Source organism: Aethina tumida, chromosome 3 (assembly GCF_024364675.1).
Source record: "Aethina tumida isolate Nest 87 chromosome 3, icAetTumi1.1, whole genome shotgun sequence".
Lineage (NCBI taxonomy): Eukaryota > Metazoa > Arthropoda > Insecta > Coleoptera > Nitidulidae > Aethina > Aethina tumida.
In genome coordinates, this window is record NC_065437.1 from 10,051,272 (window position 1) to 10,075,829 (window position 24,558).

The 24,558-nt window shown below is 27.0% G+C and overlaps 2 protein-coding genes and 1 long non-coding RNA gene across 7 annotated transcripts in view; all 3 read right to left on the reverse strand.

The window, feature by feature from the left end:
* Positions 1-3,395: 3,395 nt before the first annotated feature.
* On the reverse strand, positions 3,396-4,087 carry LOC126265078 (uncharacterized). The gene is made up of 2 exons (XM_049965593.1): positions 4,032-4,087; positions 3,396-3,974 (listed from the first exon to the last, which is right to left on the reverse strand). The coding sequence occupies exons 1-2, from the start codon at positions 4,041-4,043 to the stop codon at positions 3,489-3,491; spliced, it is 498 nt and encodes a 165-aa protein (XP_049821550.1). The 5' UTR covers positions 4,044-4,087; the 3' UTR covers positions 3,396-3,488.
* A 1,900-nt stretch (positions 4,088-5,987) lies between these two features.
* On the reverse strand, positions 5,988-6,546 carry LOC126265082 (uncharacterized). The gene is made up of 3 exons (XR_007547631.1): positions 6,450-6,546; positions 6,242-6,397; positions 5,988-6,191 (listed from the first exon to the last, which is right to left on the reverse strand). It is a non-coding gene; the product is annotated as an uncharacterized LOC126265082 (long non-coding RNA).
* Positions 6,547-11,326: 4,780 nt separating this feature from the next.
* The window catches only part of LOC109600985 (GTPase-activating Rap/Ran-GAP domain-like protein 3), an 81,236-nt gene continuing 68,004 nt past the window's right edge, over positions 11,327-24,558 (reverse strand). For all 5 annotated transcript variants that reach the window (XM_020017180.2, XM_049965560.1, XM_049965559.1 and 2 more), the window contains 5 exons: positions 18,531-18,664; positions 18,227-18,467; positions 15,340-15,423; positions 15,023-15,259; positions 11,327-12,394 (listed from right to left, as the gene is read on the reverse strand). In XM_020017180.2, coding sequence (XP_019872739.2) covers positions 12,177-12,394; positions 15,023-15,259; positions 15,340-15,423; positions 18,227-18,467; positions 18,531-18,664 — 914 coding nt within the window. In that variant the 3' untranslated portion in view covers positions 11,327-12,176. The remainder of the gene's footprint in view (positions 12,395-15,022; positions 15,260-15,339; positions 15,424-18,226; positions 18,468-18,530; positions 18,665-24,558) is intronic.

The following is a 24,558-nucleotide window of genomic DNA, read 5'->3' on the forward strand; positions in this document are numbered from 1 at the left end:
CGTTCGTTCTTCTTTGGCGCGTACATTTTTCTCGAGGGAATTAATTTCGTCGTGTTAGTACTTACGTGGTTGGGGCTCTTTCTCTCTCGTTATTAATCTTTCCATTCCATTTACGATGTCACTTTCGAATAATAATTTTATTACAACAAAATACGTGGAGATTTTAATATTTATCTTCTAAAACCAATTAAAATTAACTGGTCTAGTTTAATGCCTAAGCCGAACTATAAAAAAAATGACCGAAGAATACATTAACAGAAAATATATTTTATTTGTAATTTTATAGTCATTTCAATAAAAAAAGTCAAATTCGGATTTAATTAATTTTAGTTTTATAGTAATATAATCATATTAATTCTTGTTAGATTTTATTTGGTGTTATTTAATTAGTTTAATGTAATATATTATAACATATTTGCTTTTATTGCATATTAATAGAATTTATTATGTCATTATTATTTTCAATTTTATATTTTAAGAATTTTTATACATTTTATTACTGGTTTTTTGTACAGTTTAGTCTGACTGACTTATGTCATGTCATGTCAAGAAAATTCTAGTAAAGAAATAGCTGAACAATATTGCTTTAATGTCATTTCATTTTTGTTAGATTGTCTATAGAGTTTTTTAATTAGTTTACTATAATTAATTTTAATTTACTTGTTTTTATTCTCTTTTAAATTTTAACAATTTTTTAATTACTTATTTTCTATATATTTTATTCTGAATATTCATTTATTTTTATTTGAATAATATAAAAGCAATTAAAACCAATTTGTTTGATATTATGGCAAAAAATTCTAGTGAAGAAATATCCGAAAATAATATTTTTAATATAGTCACATTTATTGTTTTTAGATTTTACCCAGAATTCTTTAATTAGCTTAATATAATTAATTTTGACCTCTTTTTTCTTTAATTTTATCTTTTAATAATATTTAGTAGTGATTAATATTTTCAATATTTTTAAATTTCAATATTATTTTTTAAATTTTATTTCTGATTGTATATTTTATTCTGAATATTTATTAATTTTATTTTATTAATATAAAATCAATTAAAATCAGTTAGTTTGACATTATGTCAAAAAATTCTAGTGAAAAAATATCTGAAAATAATATTTTTAATATAATCACATTTATTCTGGTTAGATTTTATGTAATGTAATAATTTTTAACTTGTTTGTTTTGATTGTTTTTATTGTACTTTAATAATATTTAAGAAACTACTATTACCATTATATTATTAAGTTATATCAGTACATAAAATTTTATTATTGATTTTACATCAGGAAATTATGTTATGTTGTTAAATTTTAATTTATTTGTTTCTTCAAAAGTTTTATAGTTTATATTGTATTTAAATAATGGTCATTAATAATAATTTTATTATTTTCCATTTCTATTATTTTATTGTAATATTTTTTTAAATGTTACTAAGGTTTATTAATGTTAATAAATTTTATTACTGATTTTTTATATATTGTATTATTTGTATTTTGATATTTAATGGTCTCACGTGACAAAAAAATATAAAATATTATTTTGTTTTTTCAAAGAAAAAGTCAAATTCGGATTAAAAATATATTGATTTATAATAAATTTATTCTATACCAATTTAATCACATTTATTTTTAATTAGTTAAATGCAAATGCAAATAAATTTAAATTTATTACTATTATTAAAAATATTTTTATATTTTAATAATTTAAATATGTTAATATATTTTATTACATTTATTATAAAACGACAATTACTAAAATTTGTATATTATATTCGTAATTTGTTGTATTTTATTAATGTTTAGTCAACTTATTTAAAATTTTTTCAAAATATTGGTTTTATTTTCTTCTGTTTTAATTACATTCTCCTTTTTTAGATTTTATTTAGTGTTTTTTAATTAAAGATTACTGTAAATTTTTATATTTATACATACAAAAATATTTATTGTTTATCAATTTTACTTTAACTTATCTATATATTGTATATTTTATAAATATTCTGACTATAAATTTTATAGTATATTTTATTTTAATTTTTTCAATTACAAATAAAAAAAAATATTTTATTATACACATTGTTGTATTTCATTAATAATATTTAATAATAAAATTAAATTGTTAAATTATATTGGACATTTTATTATTATTTGGAAATATATATATATATCTTGTTATTGTATTCAATTAACATTGTAAAAGAACATAGTATTAATTTATATAATAAATATTTTATTTCATTTTTGACGTTATAACATTTCTATGTTGAATTAAGTCATTGTATTCTATCATTATTTATATGCTTTTGGTCGTTATTCTGATAATTGAGAATTTCACAAACTTGAATTATTACATTTATTTATTTTTGTAATTATTTCATTTTTTATCATTTTTTTTACATTTATAAATGTTGTGAACTGAGTTCAATAGTTTTCTATTTTTAGTTCTGAAAATTAATTATTATTACGTCCTTACTTAATTTAATCTACCTTAACCTAACGTAACTTATCTAATCTAGCATAACTTAATTTAATCTAGCTAATAAATTAACGTAATGCTTAAATTTTGTTTAAACAGGTTTTGTTCTTTATTGCTCATTAAATTCTCCATGTGCACCAGTACTTTATTATTATATTTCAGTTAACTATTTCAGTTTTGATCTGCAAAGTAAGATAATCGAAATGTTATAAGCAACGAGTATTTTCCTATTAGTGATAGAGACAACTCTTAACGACGGATAAAAGGACTGTTGTCTTCTTTGAAACTGGCCAGTTCATTTATGGAAAAAACTTGCTTCATGAATTCCAAACGTTTGTTCGAACATTTATTGCTTGCTTTATCTATTCTACTGAAACATTCAATTCGGTTAATATTATTACTTTTGGTTGTAGTAAAACGACGCCATTCCGTAGACGTGTTTGAATATCTGAAAATAAATTGGAAATTACTGTAAACCATGTTAGTTTTTTATTATCTTGCCTGGTTAATAAACCGGAAATCGACAGTGACAACGGTGGAAAGATGGAACGCCTTGGGATTAGCACTCATAACCAGCATCTGCAAAAGTAGTCTTCGGTTTTGAACATTCCACAAGTACCAAGGACAAAAGTACAACTTTTGATTTAAGTTCTCAATCTGAAACGGATTGTTACACGGCTTTTGTATAATTTTAAATAACAATTTAATTACTTCGTTGACCATAAATTGTCCGTAAATTACTAATATTAATATTATGATTTGTAATAGTAATAAATAAATAATTGTAACAAACTTCCAAATGAACTCGGGCGACTGAAATGCAAAACACTTAACAAAATTGATTGTTAATTAAATGTATTGCTCACCATAGAAATGTAAAAAATGTTAACCACATAAATAATAATAATTACAGGAAATTTCAGGAGCAGAATCTGCGGTGCAATGTCACTGACATGTTGTAAAATCCTAAAACTGCACTGGCAACATCCATTTCGCAAAGAATAAGCAAACTTACGCCTTATTTTTGATGAATTCAATAACACAGAGACGTAAAACGTGGGCGACTTTACGTTGATAACGGACGTCGTTCAAGACGTGGTGTTGGTTCGTGCCGGTCACATGCAGCAACTTCAAATTGTATTGTATCGAAGTCAGGTGCCTGATCAAAATCAAGTTGTTGCACATCAGACCGAAGCTGGACGGCGTTAGGAGGTAACCGGAAAAGAATCTGAACGCTAGGTGGAACACTTTGACTGCGAAATTGTTCCCGAACACGTACGTTTCCGGTACTCCGTCCGAATAACTGACGTAGAAGTACAGTGTGAGGAAAATGCAGTAGAAAACAATGTAGGATATGATGATGAGGATGCTTAACAGAGATAAGTTTGTGAAACGGGTGCTGTTTCCAAATGTGTAGAATTTTAGTTCTTTTAGTTCTAATTTCACTTTGCGGAACACGTGGTAGTTGCTCCGTATGAAAATGTGTTCGGTGATTTGCTGAAACAGAAATAATTATGAATTCGGACTAGGTCATTGTTAGGTTGTTCTGCTCACCGCCAGCAACATGGTAGCCAATGGTAAATAAAGGACCTTCGATAAAATAATGAATATTTCCAAAACACAAGTTAATTGCAACAAATTTAGATACGGGGACAATAATATTTTATCGGCGAAAACCACATCCATAAGCCAAAAAATGTCTATCACTTAAACATGAACTCGAAATTAATAAATTGAACTAATTTCTTATAATAAAGCTACTCACTCTTGTCTTCAGTTGTTGAACTATTAAAATGCAGATGAAATTTCATTAAAAACAGATTATTATATAAAACTGGAAAATGTAATTTAATTCACATTAAACCAGTAAGTCATCTTGCATTTAATAATTTAAATATTAAGGGTTAAAAAATTAATCGAATACACGATTAAAATTTATCTAACTTGTTAACCTCGTTTAGTTTAATACTTGATTTCAAAATCAACATTAGAAATTAATAGAATGTATACCGGCGCACACGCCATTTATGAAATTAATTAATAATGTCAAATATGAAAAAGAAAAAAAAATTAAATTAAATATTTTGTAATATTAATAAATGTAATATATATGAAGAAACATTTAAATTAATATTTAATATTTACGCTAAACGCAATCTAAGAAGAATGAATGTGATTCAATTAGTAAAGAATTAATTAACTAAAGACAATATTTTTTAACATTTTATTTGACATTTTTATTGAGAAATCAAAATAATATATTTTTATTCATATAATCTTCAATTATTCAGCCATTTCTTCACTAGAGTGAGATCAGATTTTAATTCTCTTTACATTATTACACTAAAATTACTAAATAATAAATTATTAATAGACTACATAAAAAATCAGTGATAAAATTATATTTTTCAGACATTTCTTCACTAAAATTATTTCACATAATGTCATACATCTTGAATTTAATTGTCTTTATAATTTTATAATAAAACTAGTATGAGCATATTTAATATTTATTCTAAACACAATTTATGAAGAATGAATGTGATTGAATTAGTAATGAATTAATTTATTAAAAACAACATGTTTTAAAAGGTAATTTGACATTTTTATTGAAAAAACAAAATAATATATTTTTATTCATATAATCTTCAATTATTCAGCCATTTTTTCACATAATGTCAGACCTCTTGAAGTTGATTGACTTCATATTTTTATGATAAAAGTAATAAATATCAGAATATTAATAATATAAAGTAATCAGATAACATTTTAAAATTATTTAATAAATTATATAAATATTAGAATATTTTTAAAATAAAAAAATGTTGTTTATATTTATTTTTTTTTTCAGAAAATAATTTGTTTTAAAAGATATACTGTATATGCGTTTCTTAAAATCGATCGATCGATTGACTTTAATCTGATTTGGTTGGACAAATAAATACACATTAAAATATATTTACGTTTTGTGTCATTATTTAATACTAAAAATTTATTATTGCACACTAAAAACTTAAGATACTCCCGAAAAATGGTTTACAATGTTACTAACAAATATGAAACGACACACTCAATTGAAAATACAATAAGAAAACGTCTTAACAAGAAACAATTCTTTTTTATGGACAAACAAATTGGAAACATTAGTAAAGGAAATCCGTTCTTGTATTCTAGGTAAATAAAAAATGAATTAATTGAGTAGAACAATCACATGTCAACTGAATGAATGCAATGTAGTAAAAAAGGCGGTTATAACGGGCAAAGGGTACTCAACTAAAAATTAAAATATGGATTATTCCTGTGAGCAACCACGTTACTCATTTATTTTGTTTAATTTAGGCACAATTTTAAAAGAAATACATTTAAAATATTTTGATAACACTTCTAATTAACAACAAATAACAGTAATGTTATTTCTCTGACCATTTGAAATAATTAATTGTTGAAAACTAAATCAAGGTTTTGTTCTTTATTACTCATTGAATTCTCTGTCCATGTTGTATGCTTTATTGCTTTATTTCTACTTAGATTTACAATTTTGATTTTATAAACGAATATTATTGAACAGATTGATTTAATATTATTGTTACATTTTTTTACTACAGTGCATCAGAAACTTATAATTTATTCGATATGTGTGATGTGACACTTAACTGGTTTTTAACTTCTTTGATTGATGTAGAATGATCCCATCGTATAAACATGTTTGAATATCTGTAAATAACTAGTGATATTAATTCAGTATTAATAGTTATTTTTCTTACCTGACTTATTAGACGATAATCAACAGTGACAATCGTTGAAAGGTGAAACGCTTTTGGATTAGCTGTCATAACCAGCAACAACAACAGTGTCTTTCTGTTTTCAACATTCCACAGGTGCCACGGACAAAAATACAGACACGTATTCAAATTTTCAATCTGAAATCATAATTTTATATAATTGTTTTAGGTAAAACAAATTGTAAATTACTTCCGTTATAAAATATTGCCCATAAACAACTAATGTTAAAGTAACAACTTGTACTATCATAAAAAGAAATATTCCCGCTAATTTCCAAAGCAATTCGGTCTCCTAAAATACGAAATGGAATAAAATAATTATTTCTAATTGATGTTGAACGTTTACCGTAAAAATATACAGTGTTTGTACGGCGAAGAGTAACACAATTACCGGAAATTTCAAAAGAAGCAAGTACGGAGCCAGAAAGTTCAATTTTTGGATAACCCTACAAAAACGTACGTATTAACAAGTACAAGAATTAAAAAACTATAAGTATACTTACAGGTTATTTTTTACAATTTCTTTAACGCACTGTCTCAACATGCCCTTCACTTTGCGCTGATATTGGACGCTCTTCAAAAGGCGATGCTCATTGGCATCGCTGACATGCAACAGTTTCAAATTACACTGTATCGAAATCAGGTGTTTTATCAATATCAAAGCGGTCAACATGAATCCGAATCCTGACGCCAGTAACAAGTAACCCGAGAATGCCCTGTTTAACAGGTACCAAATTTTGACCACGCTGTGATTTCCGAAGACGTAGGTTTCCGGAATTCCCTTCTTGTAGGACAAGTAAATGTAGATGGTTATAAACGTTATATAGAAGATGCTGTAAGATATGATTAAGGCTTTGCTCAATATATGCAAGTTAGTGAAACGTTGACAGTTTGTGTAAGTGTGGAATTTTAGCCTTAGTAAACCTGCTCTGATTTCACGGTATACTTTGTAATTGATTAGTATGAACGCATATTCTGACAGTTGCTGTAACACAAAGAAGGTTGATACAATAGTGTAGTATTATATGTGGAATTAACTTACGGTTAATATTAATACTGCAACAGGCAAATATAATTTTTTTATTATTATAGTAACCATCTCTACAACATTAATTAGTTGTATGACTCTTAAAAATTGAGATAAAAATAATTTCTCTACATATATAATATCAACTACCCTTATTATATCCTTTATCACTTAAAAAAGTATAAAATAGTTCATGTTTAATAAAATTTATTGATACTATACTTACTGTTGACAATATTTTTGAAGTTCAAGTTGAAGGAAAAATGCTATAAAATTATGCAGATAAGATTTAAGAGGTGAACTAATTTATAGGACTCAATTGCAATTTGATTCACATTAGTGCCTTAAGTTTCCACAGTTTTTATTTAATAATTTAATAGATTCGGAACGTTAAAAAATAATTTTCATATTTTTTCGACATAATCGTCTATTGAATATAAATTATTTAACGTAATTTCATTAGAGTTATTTGATCTCAATGCAATAATATTGAAAAAACCTATTAAGTGTTTTTAATATAGGTACATTCATAACTTTTTAATTTTATGGATTCAAACTGTATTTAACTTTAATATTGTATTAAATTTATGGGTGTTTAAATTTGAACCACCTGGAAACAATGGATGAAAATGTGTTTTAAAACAAACATTTTGTATGTACTGGTTAAAATGATGTTTATTGACTATTGTTTGATTTTTAATAATTAGTAAAAACTGAACATATTTTAATAGATTAATAAAATTTTAAAAATACTCTTAATAAATAATCATAATTTCTGTACAGATCCATATAATTAAACATTATAAAATTATATTTTCTGTCAATATTTATAATATTTTACCTAAGATTACTTTAAAATTTAATATAACTGTTTGTAAAAGTTAATTTCTCACTAAATTTAATTTTTGTTTATCTCTTATTTACCATAACTTAAAGTGTCCGGAGTATTCAGCATGAGAGTTTCAACACCTTGTATATTTTTTAATTTTTAAATTCTTCATGTAATAGTAAATAAAATTGCTATACCATGTCCTATACCTAAACCTGATAGTTTTTGAGTTATTAATTTTTTTCCAAAAATTTTAACCAATTGGTGGTCTTACTAAAATGCCTCCAATTTTAATGTTGGAATGTATATTTTTGACACATACGTTAACCAAAGACCATCCTATAGGATGCCATTATTAGTATACATGGTGTTAATTATTTACGTTTAATTTTGTCTTAAAATATCAATAACTTTGTTATTTACAATGAAACAGGGTATATTTTAGAACAATTAAATTGAATATTAAAAAGGTATAGGTATAATCATTCCCTATATATAAAATAATTATTAACTGACATTTTACCAAAATTGTGTTGTTCCATTCAAAATAATTAAGTTATTGCTTTAATATGCACAAAAATAAATGTAAATAACTAACACCTTGTGTAAAATCTGGAAGCGTAAAAATTGTTGGCTTTACAGATATTTTAGTTGGATTATCAAGCTGTAAAAATTTTTAGAAAAAACTTAGTAACTCAAAACCTATTGGATTTAGCCATTTTGTTTACAATTACATATAAAATTTAAAAATCGAATATATACGGCGTGTTTCATTGAAAATAACAGTGAATATCATTTCCACTATTTTGAAATTTATTATAAATAAAATAGAAATGTAGTCTAAGTTTGAATTTAATTTGCAATTACATGTAGAGTATAAAAATATTAAAATACAGGAGGTTTTGTTGAAAATTTGTTGATGTCACTTCCGGTGAAATTAATTATTAATGAAATTTATTATAAAAGTAGTTCAAGTCAAATCTCAAAACAATATCTTTTTCGATTTTACATAACATGTGTTAAACAATTTTCTATTTATACTGGTTAAAATTAAAATAAAATAAATGAATATTCGCATATTCTTGAAATAGCTTGATTCATGTAACAGTAAGTATAGTTTGTATTTTGTATTTTCTATTACTTTTCTTAAAATTTTAATGAATATTAAAATTTAATTAAATTGAAAATAAAAAATGATTTATTAAATTTAATAAATTTAATTTTTGTTTAATTCATGTAGCAGTAAGTGTAGTTTTAATACTATTTTCGATCACGTTTCTGAAAATTTTAATTTGAAATCATATAAAAATTTAATTAAATTGAAAGAAAAAAATGAATTAAAACATTTAATAAATATGATATATGTTTAACTAAAACAAAAATAAAAAATGGCTAAAATCGATATAAATAAAATTAAAATGGTCGCAATAAAACATTTAAAACTTAATTATATCATTTATTTAATCACACATAGAAGATTAAGAGTATAGTGGTATCACAGAATAAATATCTAACTCACATGACTTTTACACATGCTGAGTGTAACGTGAAACTTATAAAACAATGTACAAAATCTACATAGAACCTCGAAATAAAATATATATGTATTCATTTACAGAACAACTAATCTAACATCACGAAAACGTGCTTTTAGTTAATAACAGTTTTGCCATTACACAGTTTTATACAAACTTCAAATATAATTGGTAAATTCGTTCTGGACAATAATTAGTAATCGAAAATATTTACAAAATAATTTTCAATCTGTATTTACAAACACTGAATGAAATGTTTAAAGTAAATTTTATAATATGTATTATAAAATTATTTAAATGATACACAACCTTAATATTGCAGTTACAGTATTTTAAATAGTAGGTAAATAGACGAAGAACATTTCTCGCATAGTAAGTATAGATATTCTAAAGTGTATGCTTTATTTTGTCGACTTGTATAAAAGACAAGATCTTAAGTAAGTATGTATAACAAATGGTCGTATATAGTTGATAAATGTGAGATATTTAGTTAGACAATTATAATTCATGTAACCCGTTTCTCCCGAACACATTGTAAAAGCTTAAAGATTTAGACAAGAAAGTTGATCCAGTTTTGTAGTTCGACATATCTCTAAATCTAGATTACGTTAACCTAATTATTCATACCTACGATTATCCTATTGTTCTAGTTCATTTGTGCCATAAATTAAACATTATTGTCGACTATCAAATAAAAACCTGATAATAACAACGACCCAATTAAATAACCTCCGGATAATGTGTGTATGTTTCTGGCGCACCGAAAACAGTGCACACTCCATATTTACATGTTTTATTGCTGAAAGGAGGAAAACGAGGCGATTAAATCGGGTTATTAATAAGTGGTGATGTAAATTTCGCAACGGTGGAAACGCCGCAAAACGGCGGTCGTGTGGAACGGTCGTTAAGGGGGAAATTGCTTTTATAAAGAAGACGGTTGTCACAAATTGCACAACGTTCAACCCCACGAATGTTTCAAGATGACATAACACATTTTTTTTTATATATGTTCGTATTAGCATCGTTGTATTGCGGTCACACATATGTTCAGTATTTTCTATGTAACTAATGAAAATTCCACTTATTCTACTTTTTGTTTTTGATTAAATACTTTTAGTGATTATCTGCGGTAGTTGAGGTGAAATTAAGCCAAAGAAATTAATATAAAATTACTTAAAATAATAAAGTTTTATGTTTATACTTAAGTTTTAGTTAAATAAACTTTAGTTTTAATAGACAATAATATTAAAGAATTAAAGAAAAAATAAATTAGTTTATTTATATTGGTATACTTGAAATAAAAATACTTTTTTTGATTAAATACTTTTAGTGATTATTTGGAGAAGTTGAGGTGAAAGTAAGACAAAGAAATTAAAATAAAATTACTTAAAATAATCAAGTTTTATGTTTATAATTAAGTTTTAGTTAAATAATCTTTAGTTTTAATAGATAATAATATTAAATAATTAAAGAAAAAATAAGTTAGTTTATTTATGTTGGTATACTTGAAATAAAAATATTTTTTTGATTAAATATTTTTAGTAATTATTTGGAGTAGTTGAGGTGAAAGTAAGCCAAAGATTTTAATATAAAATTACTTAAAATAATAAAGTTTTATGTTTATAATTAAGTTTTAGTTAAATAAACTTTAGTTTTAATAGATAATAATAAAGAAAAAAGAAGTTAGTTTATTTATATTTCACACAAGTTAATTTTAATTAAAATTACAGTAATGTCCATTCAAACAATCAAGGAAAAAGTATTTTAACAAATTTATATTAACGTTAACGTCGGGAAATAATTCCAATAAACGTCGACCTACAAACCCAAAAAACATAACAAATCAAATAAAATATATATTTAAAACATTATTAATAAAAAAATTATTGCGAAACTTTTACATATTTTCAACCCTACACAAGTGACAAGTGGTAGTAACTATTCTACATAAATTGAAACCTACTTTATTTACATTAGATTTTACAAATATTTTTTGTATATACATTATTGGTGTCTACAAATCTCTCTGTGCATAATTGCAATTCACTACAAGGTAATATGTAAGTTTTCTATCCTAATTACATAGTGATATTATGTGTATGTACATACTTTTATTGGTAACTGCAAAACTGGATTCAAAAATAAAAATATTCTATTTTATTTTTTGATTATTTACAATTTTTTATTAACCTGGCAAAAATCCAAATATGTATAGTAAATTTGTACAATCCTTGTTTACTAAATATTAAAAAGGACCTTTATAAAAAATATTAATATGTCAAATATATTTGGTGCCACTTTCCGGAGTCTCGATAATTTATTTATGTTTAATTAAGCTTATTTTACAGTTAACAAAACAACACAAATAATTGGTTTTTTTGCCTTTTTTCTACATAAACATTTCCAGCAACAAAACTGGCCGCCTTTCCAGTGGGCCGACCAAAATTATAAACGAAAAAAAACTGAAACCATGTACGACCATTTCCTCTAAAGCGACTGTTCGTGCAGTCCCCGCATGATCGCGGATCATTTGATCGGGGTCTGCTTCTTGCCCTTGGGCGGTATGGGGGAGCTGGTGGCGCTCCTGGAGACGCGCGGCTGCTCCGGCACCGTCAGCTTCGAATCGGCCGACTTCCACACGGGCGGACTGTCGCTCGCCACGCAGCTGTGGTTCGAGTTGGCGCTGCGGCTCAGCGCGTGTATCGGGATCCGGTAGATCCGGAGCGGGCGCATTTCCGGCGACGCTGAAACGGAATGATAATGAGGGTCTGATGGTTTTAATGGTCGTTTTCCCTTCGAAATTTATGACATGTTCATGTCGGGAGCAGATATTTTTAAGGTTTACGGAGTTTCGGAACGGTTTTAATTAATTGAAATTTCGATGAAACTGTACAGAATTACGGTTGGTTTATTTTGTTTGTTGTGATAGAACATAAAATTGAAAACATGCCTGGAAATAGTTTTATACAAATATTATTTTAAATCGGCTAGAAATCTTTTTAATATAATATAATATACATAATTTGTCTTCAAATCATTTAAAATTTTATTTGTAATAAAGCCCCAAAACCAAACAACTAAAAAAATAACTAAAATTAACAAAAACATGTTTGACATTATTTGTATAATACTAATTTTGAAAGATAAAAAATAGTGAAATAATAAGTTTCTTCAACATTCAAGTTGTGCATTTTAAAAAAGTACAAATCTGAAATATTCGACCCAGAAACTTCACCAGACTTTTAACATTTCAATTTCCTACTTTTGGAACAATCATATTCGATGGCAGCAAACTAGTGGGGATGTATTGAAGTTGCAAAGTTCTCGTTTCAGTTACGGGTTACTGTTGCGGAATTTCTGCGCTGACACGCTTATTAGTATTTCGGCGTGTCGTGTTCGTGCTGAAGGAAATTTGATATGACACATTTCCTTAGTCGGAAATAACTGGCGAAGTGTTTCCTATGAATAGTTCAGTCATAACTTGTCCCCAATTAAATTAATAATTCCCAATTAAGAGAACGGGAAGCAGGTTACAAACATATATTATATATGTCATAATACTACTAATATAAATTAGGTGGAATACCTTAATAATTTGAGCAAATGTCCAATTACTCTAGTTTACAAATTGGAAAAAGTTCTGCTTTTTATATCCCACTACGATTTTTCTATAAATTTTGGCTCACTAAAGTCGAAAATCATACTATAATTACTTTTGGCTAAACGAGTATTCAAATTAAAGTTAAATGAACAATATATTACTTTTATTTATATAGTTTTGAAATTAGTTCAGTAGTTTAGATGTCAGCCATTTTAATAACTTGATGATGTCGATTTTTAGGACAAAAATCAATGCTGATAATTCACATAACGTGCTGAAAGTTCACTTTTATGAAAATAATAAGCTGTTAAATTTTTTTTTCAATTTCAGCAGTTTCTCCGAAAATAAAGAATATAACTCCAGATATAATTGACCGATTTGGTTAAATGAGTATTCAAATTAAGTTAAAAGAACATTATATAACTTTTATTTATATAGTTTTGAAATAAGTTCAGTAATTTAGATACTACGGATTTTAATAACTTGATAAAGTCGATTTTTAGGACAAAAATCAATGCTGAAAATTCACATATCGTGCTGAAATTTCACTTCACTATGAAAATAATAAGCTGTTAATTGTTTCAATTTCAGCAGCATAAAGTCGATATTTTGGCCAAAATCAATGCTGAATATTCAATGTCGTGCTGAAAGTCCAATTTTATGAAAATAATGAGCTGTTAATTTTTTTTTTCAATTTTCAGATGGAAAGTCCACTTTTACGACAAGAATGAGCTGTTGAAAATGAAAATCGAACGACAAATTATGATCTTATGAATTTTACAGTGATGTCTATTACTCCCAACACAACACGTCAATTTTCAACATCGATTTTCACCTGAAAAACCGACTTTATCGGGTCGGTCAAAAGTAGAGAAAACTATAAAATAAAACAACTTTACGTACATTTAACTTTCCTTTATTTAGTATGTAGTATTATTTTTAATAAATTTAAATTTACCTGTTTTTTTCGCATGCATTTTTCATTAATTTCATTCCAAAGTTTTTCAATTGGATTGATGTCTGGATTTTATGCTGGCCAAATCAATACACGTATTCATTGAGAAGCGAACCATTCTTTAACTAACTTAGACATGTGTTTCGGACTGTTATCGTGCTGGAAGGTCTGTTTTAAACTCAACATGCTTCCACAAATAAATTGTGTGAATTTTGTGTTTAGTGAGATTATAAAAGTTAAAATAACGGCGTAACATTTTCAATACACTCCCATCTGTTCTTTTTTTTTCATTTAAAAATCACCATAGCAGAGTGTAAACTTATTTGATTTCATAAAATATTTCAATGTAATGTTTCTGTCCAATATAATTCCCATTAACTTCTTAAACAACCCGCAAATTGCTCGTATAATCCGTATTGGTGTTCGAATATTCAAATTTGAACATATTCATGAAAACTGATTGAGAAATTGACTTTTCCCATTTGGCCGATGGCAATCTGCTTTCTGTAAACCTTAATTGAATTGCTGATTTGTACAGAAATGCGTGGAATTTACGTAGATCGGTGGATTTGTAAAGAAAATCATACATAAATGTATAACGTCGAGATATGAACTGGATTCCGGTCCGCGACGACTTACATTCAAATGTATATTTAGGACGAATTTAATTCGAGAAGCGACCGAATTGTGTGCTATGCAACAATTCGTCGCAAAACGCAGGATTAAAAACTAGATTGCATTTTTAGTATTTCGGCTCGATTTCGATACGGTCCTCCCCCCAATGAATAAATCATAAATAAATAACGGCGTACTCACCGTTGGGGCTGGATGGGGGCGAGTGTTTTTGTATGTCCTGCTGCCTGCAATCGACGTAGAGTCTGTCGGTCTTGTTGGGGAAGAATTCCGGCGCTGTGGTCGCGAAGAATATGTCGTTTTTCGACGCGATGAGCTGGAGCTTCGGCATCGTCATGGTGTGAATCAAATTTCCATTCACAATCAGCCTGATCTCCATCGAATTGGACGTGAAGGCAATCACGTAGGGGAACGCGCAAACTGCGACGATACAAAAATTTTAGATAGGCACGACGGAAAAAAATCGTTATGTAAATGGCTGGCGGGAAATTGCTACGTACCTATGTTGGTTGGAACGGAGTTCCAGTGAAAGTCGAAGTTGGTGGAAGAGCTGTCTTCGTTGATTTTTTGGAAATGACACGTGTCTAAACAAATTTATAAAATTAATTAGTTTATTTTTATTTAGAGAATAAGTCTAACATTTTAGAAATTGATCTCAATTTATATTAAAAAGGGTTTTAACCGCGTGTTTCATTTTAGAAATTATATTTGATATCTTAATAAATTTCTTATTAAATAATTTGTGTTTGAAACTTTGATTAATTATATTTAAAACTTAAACAATTTTATTCGATAATTAAGTTGGTATGTTAAATTTACAATAAAATTAGTTTTATTCTGCTTTTCGTTATAGTAATATTTAAATTCTTGAATATTTTTCATCAATAATTTAGGAACTTGTTAAATTTATTCACTTTTTTAAACATTTTAAGATCATTTAAATAAATATTTTTTTTAATCTAAAAATTTTACATGATGATTTAATTAATATGATAAACTTAATAATTTTAATTTAATTCTGCTTTTAGTCATATTTAGGGTTAAATTTTTGAATGTTTTTAATGAACATTTTGCTTTTTATTATATATATATTCTGCTTTTTATTATAATAAATTCAGGATTATTAAATTCTTGAATAATCTTGATAAATAATTTCGGACTTTTCAATTTTAGTAGCTTCTTTAAGCATATTTTAAGATCGTTTAAATAAATTATTTTTTTAAATTTAAATTATAGTTAATATTTATATATTAAGTAATATTTTAATTCTTGAATATTTTTCATGAACAATTTAGTAAAATTTCAATTTTATTCACTTTTTAAATATATATTTAAATAAATAATTTTTAAATTAAAACAATTTTATCTGATGATTAATTTAATATATTAAATGTTCAATAATTTCAATTTAATTCTGATTTTTATTATAATATATTCAGGATTATTAAATTGTTGAATATTTTTGATGAATAATTTAGAAGTTTTTCAATTTTAGTAGCTTTTTTTAACTATATTTTAAGTTTAAATAAATTATTTTTTTAATTCAAATTTAAAATTTAAATAATTCATTTGCTGATTTGATAATTAAATGTTCAATAATTTAAATTTTGTTCTGCTTTTCGATATAGTAATATTTTAATTCTTCAATATTTTTCAAGAATAATTTAGTAAAATTTCAATTTTATTCACTTTTTAAACATATATTAAGATCATTTAAATAAATATTTTTTAATTTAAATTTAAAATTAAAACAGTTTTATTTGATGATTAATTTAATATATTAAATATTCAATAATTTCAATTTGATTCTGCTTTTTATTATAATATATTCAGGATTATTAAATTCTTGAATATTTTTGACGAATAAATTAGGAGCTTTTCAATTTTAGTATTTTTTTAACCATATTTTAAGTTTATTTAAATAAATTATTTTTTTTAATTCAAATTTAAAATTTAAATAATTTTATTTGATGATTTGGTTATTTAAATGTTCAATAATTTCAATTTATTTCTGTTTTATATTATAATACATTCAGGATTATTAAATTCTTGAAGATTTTTGATGAACAATTTAGGAGCATTTTTAATAGCTTTTTTTAACCATATTTTAAGTCGTTTAAACAAATTATTATTTTTTTAATTTAAATTTAAAATTTAAATAATTTCATTTGATTTAATACTTAATAATTTTATAGTTATATTCAAGTTTATTTAATTATTGAATATTTTGAATGAAAACTTTTTAATTTTAATCACCTTTCAAATTCATTTAAATAAAGACATTTTTTTACTTATATTTAAAATTTAAACAATTTTGTTTGAGATTTTCAGTAATATTAATTTAAATATGCTTTTAATTATATTCAGATTTATTTAATTCTTGACTATTTGAATTTTCTTTTTCTATTTTATATTTTTTTTATCTATTCTAATTCTATATTTTTTATTAATTTAATTTTAAAACTTTATTTATTAATTAACTGAATAATATTTACAAATGTTTGCACTACAGTTTTAATTTTTATTTTATTTTCTAATTTAAAAATTAATTAGGTTACTATCTAGAGGAAAATTTGTGTGTTGTTCTAAAAATAAATTTCATTTATTTCCGTTCTAAAAAAAATATATTCGTTTGTTTATCAATATAAAAGAGATTTGATTAATTTTTCTAATGTATGATTTAGAATGAACAAGACATTTATTTTATAATAAACAATTTAAGAAAATCTTAAATTCATTATTGAATAAATTATTATTTTATTTCATTAATTAAAAACGACCTTTTATTGAGTAAACTGCCTCTAAAAGTTTGAAACCTTTGAACTTAGGCTTTGAAGTAACAAGGTTAAGTTAATTGTTTTTAAGCTTTTACGAGAGCTTTAAAGTCTTGAAGTATAGATTGATATTTTTTTTAAAACTTTGGACGAGACCTGAATTATAATTATAAAAATTAAATTTCTAAACCATTATCCACTCGAAAGGAAACAATTGACTTAACGAAAAAAAGGTAATTAAAAGGAACTAAATAAACCTTTTTCTTAGAAAATTATTGTAAAAATATTGATTCAACTACCTACTTAAAATTTATAATTAATTGAATTATAATTTATTGAAGATGTCCCGGCGCATTCGCCATTACATACAATTTTGAACATGAATGAACACCATTAACAATGCAGGTTAAAATCCATATTGCATTTAAATTACAAAATAAAATATTTCCAGTTTAATTGCGACTTAAATAATAAACGAATGGACTAGCAGAAATAATACGAATTATTGAAAGTAATCAAAAATTCATTTCGTTTGGAATAAAATAAATTAGGTTCAAATTCACAGTAAAAAATACATTTAATAAAATATTTTAACGTTTCATGGTAGGCTTACGATTGTAACAGAGCAGCAGCTGTATTTCCTGATCCTCGTAGAGATCGAGGGCTGTGACCAAATGGGCCTTGGTCCCCTCGACCGTGTGCAAATGCTGTGCGTATCCGGTCCGACCGTTGACCACGTCCCAGTGATTTTTGTAGCCGACGCACACCAGAATATCGCTATGCGAGGGGGAATTCGGGCTCCAGCCGCTCTCCAGTATTGTCATCATCGTTGGGGTTTCGTTCAGCGTCAGTTCCTGCGGAACAACAACAAATTCGCTCGGACCTGCTTGTGGAAAATTGATTCGCGTCACGTTTACCCAAAGAAAAGTGAATCCTTCGACTGTGTCCGTGTCGCTGGAAGGACACCAGGCCGTCCAGGCGGCCGAATGTTTCCACTGGAACATCAGCAGTTTTTTTCCTATGGCGACGCACATACGCAGACGGGCACCACCTGAAGAGAGATAAACTACTAAATTTTTGATTTACTGATTTTATTCATTACACTGATTTTTATGGGATTATGGATATTCTTGAAGTGAAAACTTCTTTAGTCGCGTTGGGCACTTTTTGGTAGGGGAAAATCTTATGGGTTCGCGTCACCGACATGCTTGTCCTTCTTTTGTTAATAAATTCATTTGAGAGCATTTTTAAATCAGTGGTTTCGTTAAAGGTCTCCACTGAAATTGAATGGATTTAGTGAAAAAATTATTTAAATATGATGGAAAACTCAGTACTATAATGATACAAACAAAAGTACATTGAAATTTATATATAAATAATAATATATATCACAACGTATACCTTCTTTCTTACTTAAATGAAGATGAATGATGATGAAGATTATGACACATCTTGCAAACTCCAATTTACATTAAAATAATTCATATTGTATGTAGTCTTTATTTACACATTTTGTACACATTACATTTTTATACATTTATATATATATATAATTTATTTTTTTCAAATGCACTGGCTGGTATTAATGTCTGCCACTCCACCATTACTTTGGTTCATGAAAGATAAAAAGTCAAATCCATCTTCCGGCTCTGGGACGTATTTTATGGCCATCTCCACTACTACTGGCTCAGCTTTAACAGGAGGACTAGCTCCTTCTAAATCCTTCTGATTTTTAGAATCTTCAATGGATTTCGTATGGTCTTCTACGATCCCACAAGTAGAAGTATTGTCGATTGGAGTGAGAGGTTCTCCGGCCAGCGTAACAGTTTCTAAATTCTTCTGCTCTTGAATGGATTTCGTAGAACTTTCTAAGATTCCAGAATTAGATTCTGTGTATTTTGTAGGGTCTTCTAAGATCCCACAAGCAGTATTGTCGACTGGTGAGATGTTAGTGAGAGGCTTTTCAGCCAGTTTTACGCCGACAGTTTCTAAATTCTTCTGCTCTTGAATGGATTTCCTAGGGTTTTCTAATATTTCAGAAGTAGATTCGACCACTGGTGCGCTTACCTCGCCAAGCATTTCTTCCAAACTCTTGAGCGCTTCAATAGATTTCGTGGGGTCTTCTTCAATTCCAGAAGTAGGAGTAGTTTGGGCAGGGGAGACACTAGTAAGAGGCTTATTGACCACTGGCTCGCCTTCAGTACCAAGTATTTCTTCCAAACACTCTTCAATGGACTTCGTAGGTTTTTCTACGACTCCAGAAGTAAGCGTATTCTGGACAGGGGAAATACTAGTAAGAGGCTTTTCGGTCATTGCTACGCTTTCACTACCAGCCATTTCTTCCAAATTCTTGAGCTCTTCAATGCTCTCTTCTACAATCTTTTCGAGTGGGAAGATACTAGTGAGCCGCTCTGGTACATTTACAGTTTCAAGCTGTAATTTATCGTTAAAGAGTGGTTTTGTTTCGTCATCCTCAACGATGGTGACAGTATAATTCTGGCCTGGTTTTCGCGAGAAACGAAGTTTTGGAAGCTTCTTACGCTCTTCATCCATTCTGCTTCGTTTTGAAGGAATGCATTCGCTACCATCAATTCTGACACGCTTTATTCTTAATTTTGGAATTCCGTCATGGTTGCCTATTGTTTCTACTTTATACTCCATTCGTTGTTCCTTGACTTTAGTTAATGTTATTTTTGGTATTCCGTCTGCTGAGATGAACTTGACGTACCACTTATCTTTAGACTCCTTCTGCTTCGACTCCTTATTTTTCGACCTCTTCCTTTTCCTTGCGCTGGTTACATCAGTATTTGTGGTCACTGTCTGATGATTCATAAAAAGACACGAAGAGTTCACTGCTTCTATTGCAGGGACGGTTTCATCATTAACGAAACTTTCGATGGGAGACATGTTGTTTTGGTAATCAAAGTGATTAATGATTCAATTCAAATTTCTTGTTAATATAGGTGTTAAATATACCTGGAGACATCGATGTGTGTCTAGGTAGGGCAGATTAATCTTTTATATAACAAGTTAACAATAACAATACCAATTTTTTGAATTAAAATTAATTACAAAGTTTAAATAGATGATTTAATTTTTCTAAATTATAATAATAAATAAATTTTAATTTTGTAGAGGAGATGTAAATTAGACATAATAATATTTGGACACAATTTTGTATTAGTACTCACATAAAAATACTAATAAATGTATTTTTAACAAACATTCACAATGAAAAGCACTGATTAAAATTACCTCAAAAATACATCGTGTTAAAAAGTCATACGTATAGATTTTATGCAAATTATTGTTCACCAACTGGTTTATGATAATTCTAGGTTTAATCAACATGAAAAATATTCAAATTTATATTTAATCACGTATCAATTAATTATATTAAATAATATTGTTTAAATTAAATGTTTTTATTTATAATTTAAATTTAAATTTGATTTTCAACCAAATTATTTTATTGATTTTAATGGTTTAAATCAGTTTCATTCATTGTGTTGCAGGGTAAGTACATGTTATACGATGTTATTATTATTTTGTCTTGAAATAAAAGTAAATAAAAGTATTTCATTATTTAAAGTTTCTATAGATTTGATTCTAGTTTAATATAATATACACTTAATCTTTTTCCTTACTAAAATATTTCTACAACGCAAAAAGGCATCATTACATCAATTTTTATATTATAATGATGGTGATATTGAAAACGACAAATAAATTGATATTAGTTATAGTAGCATTCAATTTTATAAATAAAGTAACAGGATATAAATTCCATATTTAATCAACACGAAAAATTTTCAAATTTATATTTAATCATGTATCCATTAAGTTAATTAATGCTTAAATTATTTTTTTATTAACGACGGATAAATATATTTTATTTAAAGTAATACAAATAATAATTTGATATTTGTATTCAATGTTGCAAATAATTTAATAGAATATAAATTATAGGTTTAATTAACATGAAAAATATTCATATTTAGATTTAATCACGTATCCATTAATTAATTATATCAAATAATGTCTTTATCCTTACTATTACTTACTACTACTTCTACAAGTATTTGATATTTGTTATATATAAAATATTCAAAATTTATCCATTTAGTATATTAAATAATATTGTTTTTATTTATAATTTAAATAATTCATAATTTGGTTTTCAATAATATTAATATAATTATTTACACTAGTTTATAGAGAGAAAAAGAGTTTTAAATAAATTACTAAATTTTATAGATTTTTACTGCAATTAATATATTTTTTATTATTACTTTTGTATTTCATTTATTACACTGATTTCTATAGGATTTTTCATCAAGTTTTCATTTAGATATTATTGTTTATAATAATACATTTTTACACACAATTAAATGCACTGAGTGATATTAATGTCTGCCGCTCCTCCATTGCTTTGGTTCATGAAAGATAAAAAATCGAATCCATCTTCTGGTTCTGGGACGTATTTTACAGCCACCATTACAGGATCGACAGGAGGACCAGTTACTTCTAAATCCTTCTGGTTCTTAGGTTCTTGAACGGCTTTCGTAGGGTCTTCTACGTCCCCACAAGCGTCGACTGGGGACGTAGAAGAAAACGACTCCTTGACAACTGGTACGCTAAACGCTTCATTTTTATGCTCTTTAATGGAATTCGCAGGGCTTTCTACGATTCCAGAAGTAGATTCTGGCACTGGTGCGCTCTCAGCACACACTTCTTCCAAACTCTTGAGCTCGTCAATGGCTTTCGTGGGGTACTCTACGACTCCAGAAGTATTCTGATCGGGGGAGACATTAGTGAGAGGTTTTTCGACCACTGACACGTCTTCAGTACCAAGTATTTCTTCCAAACACTCTTCAACGGATTTCGTGGGGTTTTCGACCACTGGTACGCTTACATTACCAATTATTTCTTCCAAATTCTTGAACTCTTCAAAGGATTTAGTGGAATCTTCTACGATTGCAGAAGCAGCAGTATTTTGAATGGGGGATATACTGGTCAAAGGCTTATCGACCACTGGCACGTCTTCACTACCAAGCATTTCTTCCAAACACTCTTCAGTGGATTCCGTGGGTTTTTCTACGACTCCAGAAGTGGGCGTATTCTGGACGGGGGATATACTAGTGGGAGGTTTCTCGGCCACTAGCACGTCTTCAGTACCAAGCATTTCTTCCAAACACTCTTCAATGGATTTCGTGGGTTTTTCTACGATTCCAGAAGTAGGCGTATTCTGGACGGGGGATATACTAGTGGGAGGCTTTTCGGCCATTGGTATGTTCACACTACCAGTCATTTCTTCCAAATTCTTGAGCTCTTCGATGCTCTCTTCTACGATCTTTTCGAGTGGGAAGATACTAGTGAGTCGCTCTGGTACATTTACAGTTTCTAGCTGTTTTTTATCGTTAAAGAGTGATTTCGTTTCCTCATCTTCAACGACGGTGACAGTATAATTCTGGCCTGGTTTTCGGGAGAAACGAAGTTTGGGAACCTTCTTGCACTCTTCATCCATTCTGCTTCGTTTTGAAGGAACGCATTCATTATCATCAATACGGACACGCTTTATTCTTAATTTTGGAATACCGTCATGGTTGCCTATTGTTTCTACTTTATACTCCATTCGTTGTTCCTTGACTTTAGTTAATGTTATTTTCGGTATTCCATCTGCTGAGATGGATTTGACGTACCACTTATCTTTAGACTCCTTCTGCTTCGGCTCCTTATTTTTCGACTCCCTATTTTTCGACCTCTTCCTTTTCCTTGTGCTGGTTACATCAGTATTTGTGGTCACTATCTGATGATTCATAAAAGAGTACAAAGAGTTCATTGCATCTTTTGCAGAGATGGTTTCATCATTAACAAAACCTTTGATGGGAGACATTTTGTTTTCGTAATCAAAGTGATTAATGATACAACTTAAATTCGTTGTTAATATATGTGTTAAATATACCTGGAGACATCAACGTGTGTATAGGTAGTGCAGATTAATCTTGTATTTAACCAGTTAAATAACATTTTATTTACATACATATTTTTTTAAATTAAAATTAATCATAAAATTTAAATAGATAGAATAGGAAGACTATAAATTTATAATGTGTGAAAATGATTTAAAATATTCAGGTTAAAATTATAAAAGTTATTCAATAAAAGCTTTAATTAATTCTTAATTGAACAATATAATAATTTGGAAAAAAAATTGCTCATAATTATAATCATCATTCAAAACACAATTTTTTTATAAAATTTTTTCTTAATTGTATTCTTCATTTAATATGTAAAAAATAATTTAATTAAAACAAAATGTTGAGTATATCGATTAAATTAGACTAGTTTAAATATTGAAAAAATTATACCTTTTATATGTCGTAATGATTTTTCTATTAATTTTGCAATACTAAATCTCATATGAAAAATTAATTTTTAAACATTTATTTACAATTTTTGAAGTTGCTCTAGTATTTTTGAGTAAATATTTGAGATCTTGGGGCTTATATCGCCATTCCGTTATTATTTGACCGTACACAAAATATCTATTTACATTTTTTGTAGTAAATTGGACGCTCTACAAAAAGGTAGAATTTAACAATTGTTTTTACATAATACATAATATTATATATTATAAAATCTCAACCTACTGAGTTTAATAGTTATTTAATATTTTAAATTTTTTCATTTAAATCATGAATTTCGAAAATATTTATAAAAATTTGAGTTTAGTTTGATAAAATAACAATTTCTAAGTAATGTCTTATTTGTTTCGGAATATATTTCTTTTTATTGATTAAATTTTTTAACAATATGTCCTTTTTCAAAATTTTGGTCTCTCATAATTTAGTATGGTAAATTATTATTTTTCAATCGGTTTATTTAAAATTTTACTGAAATTTTTTTCCACAAAATTGAATATTTTTAGCTGGGGAATTTGAG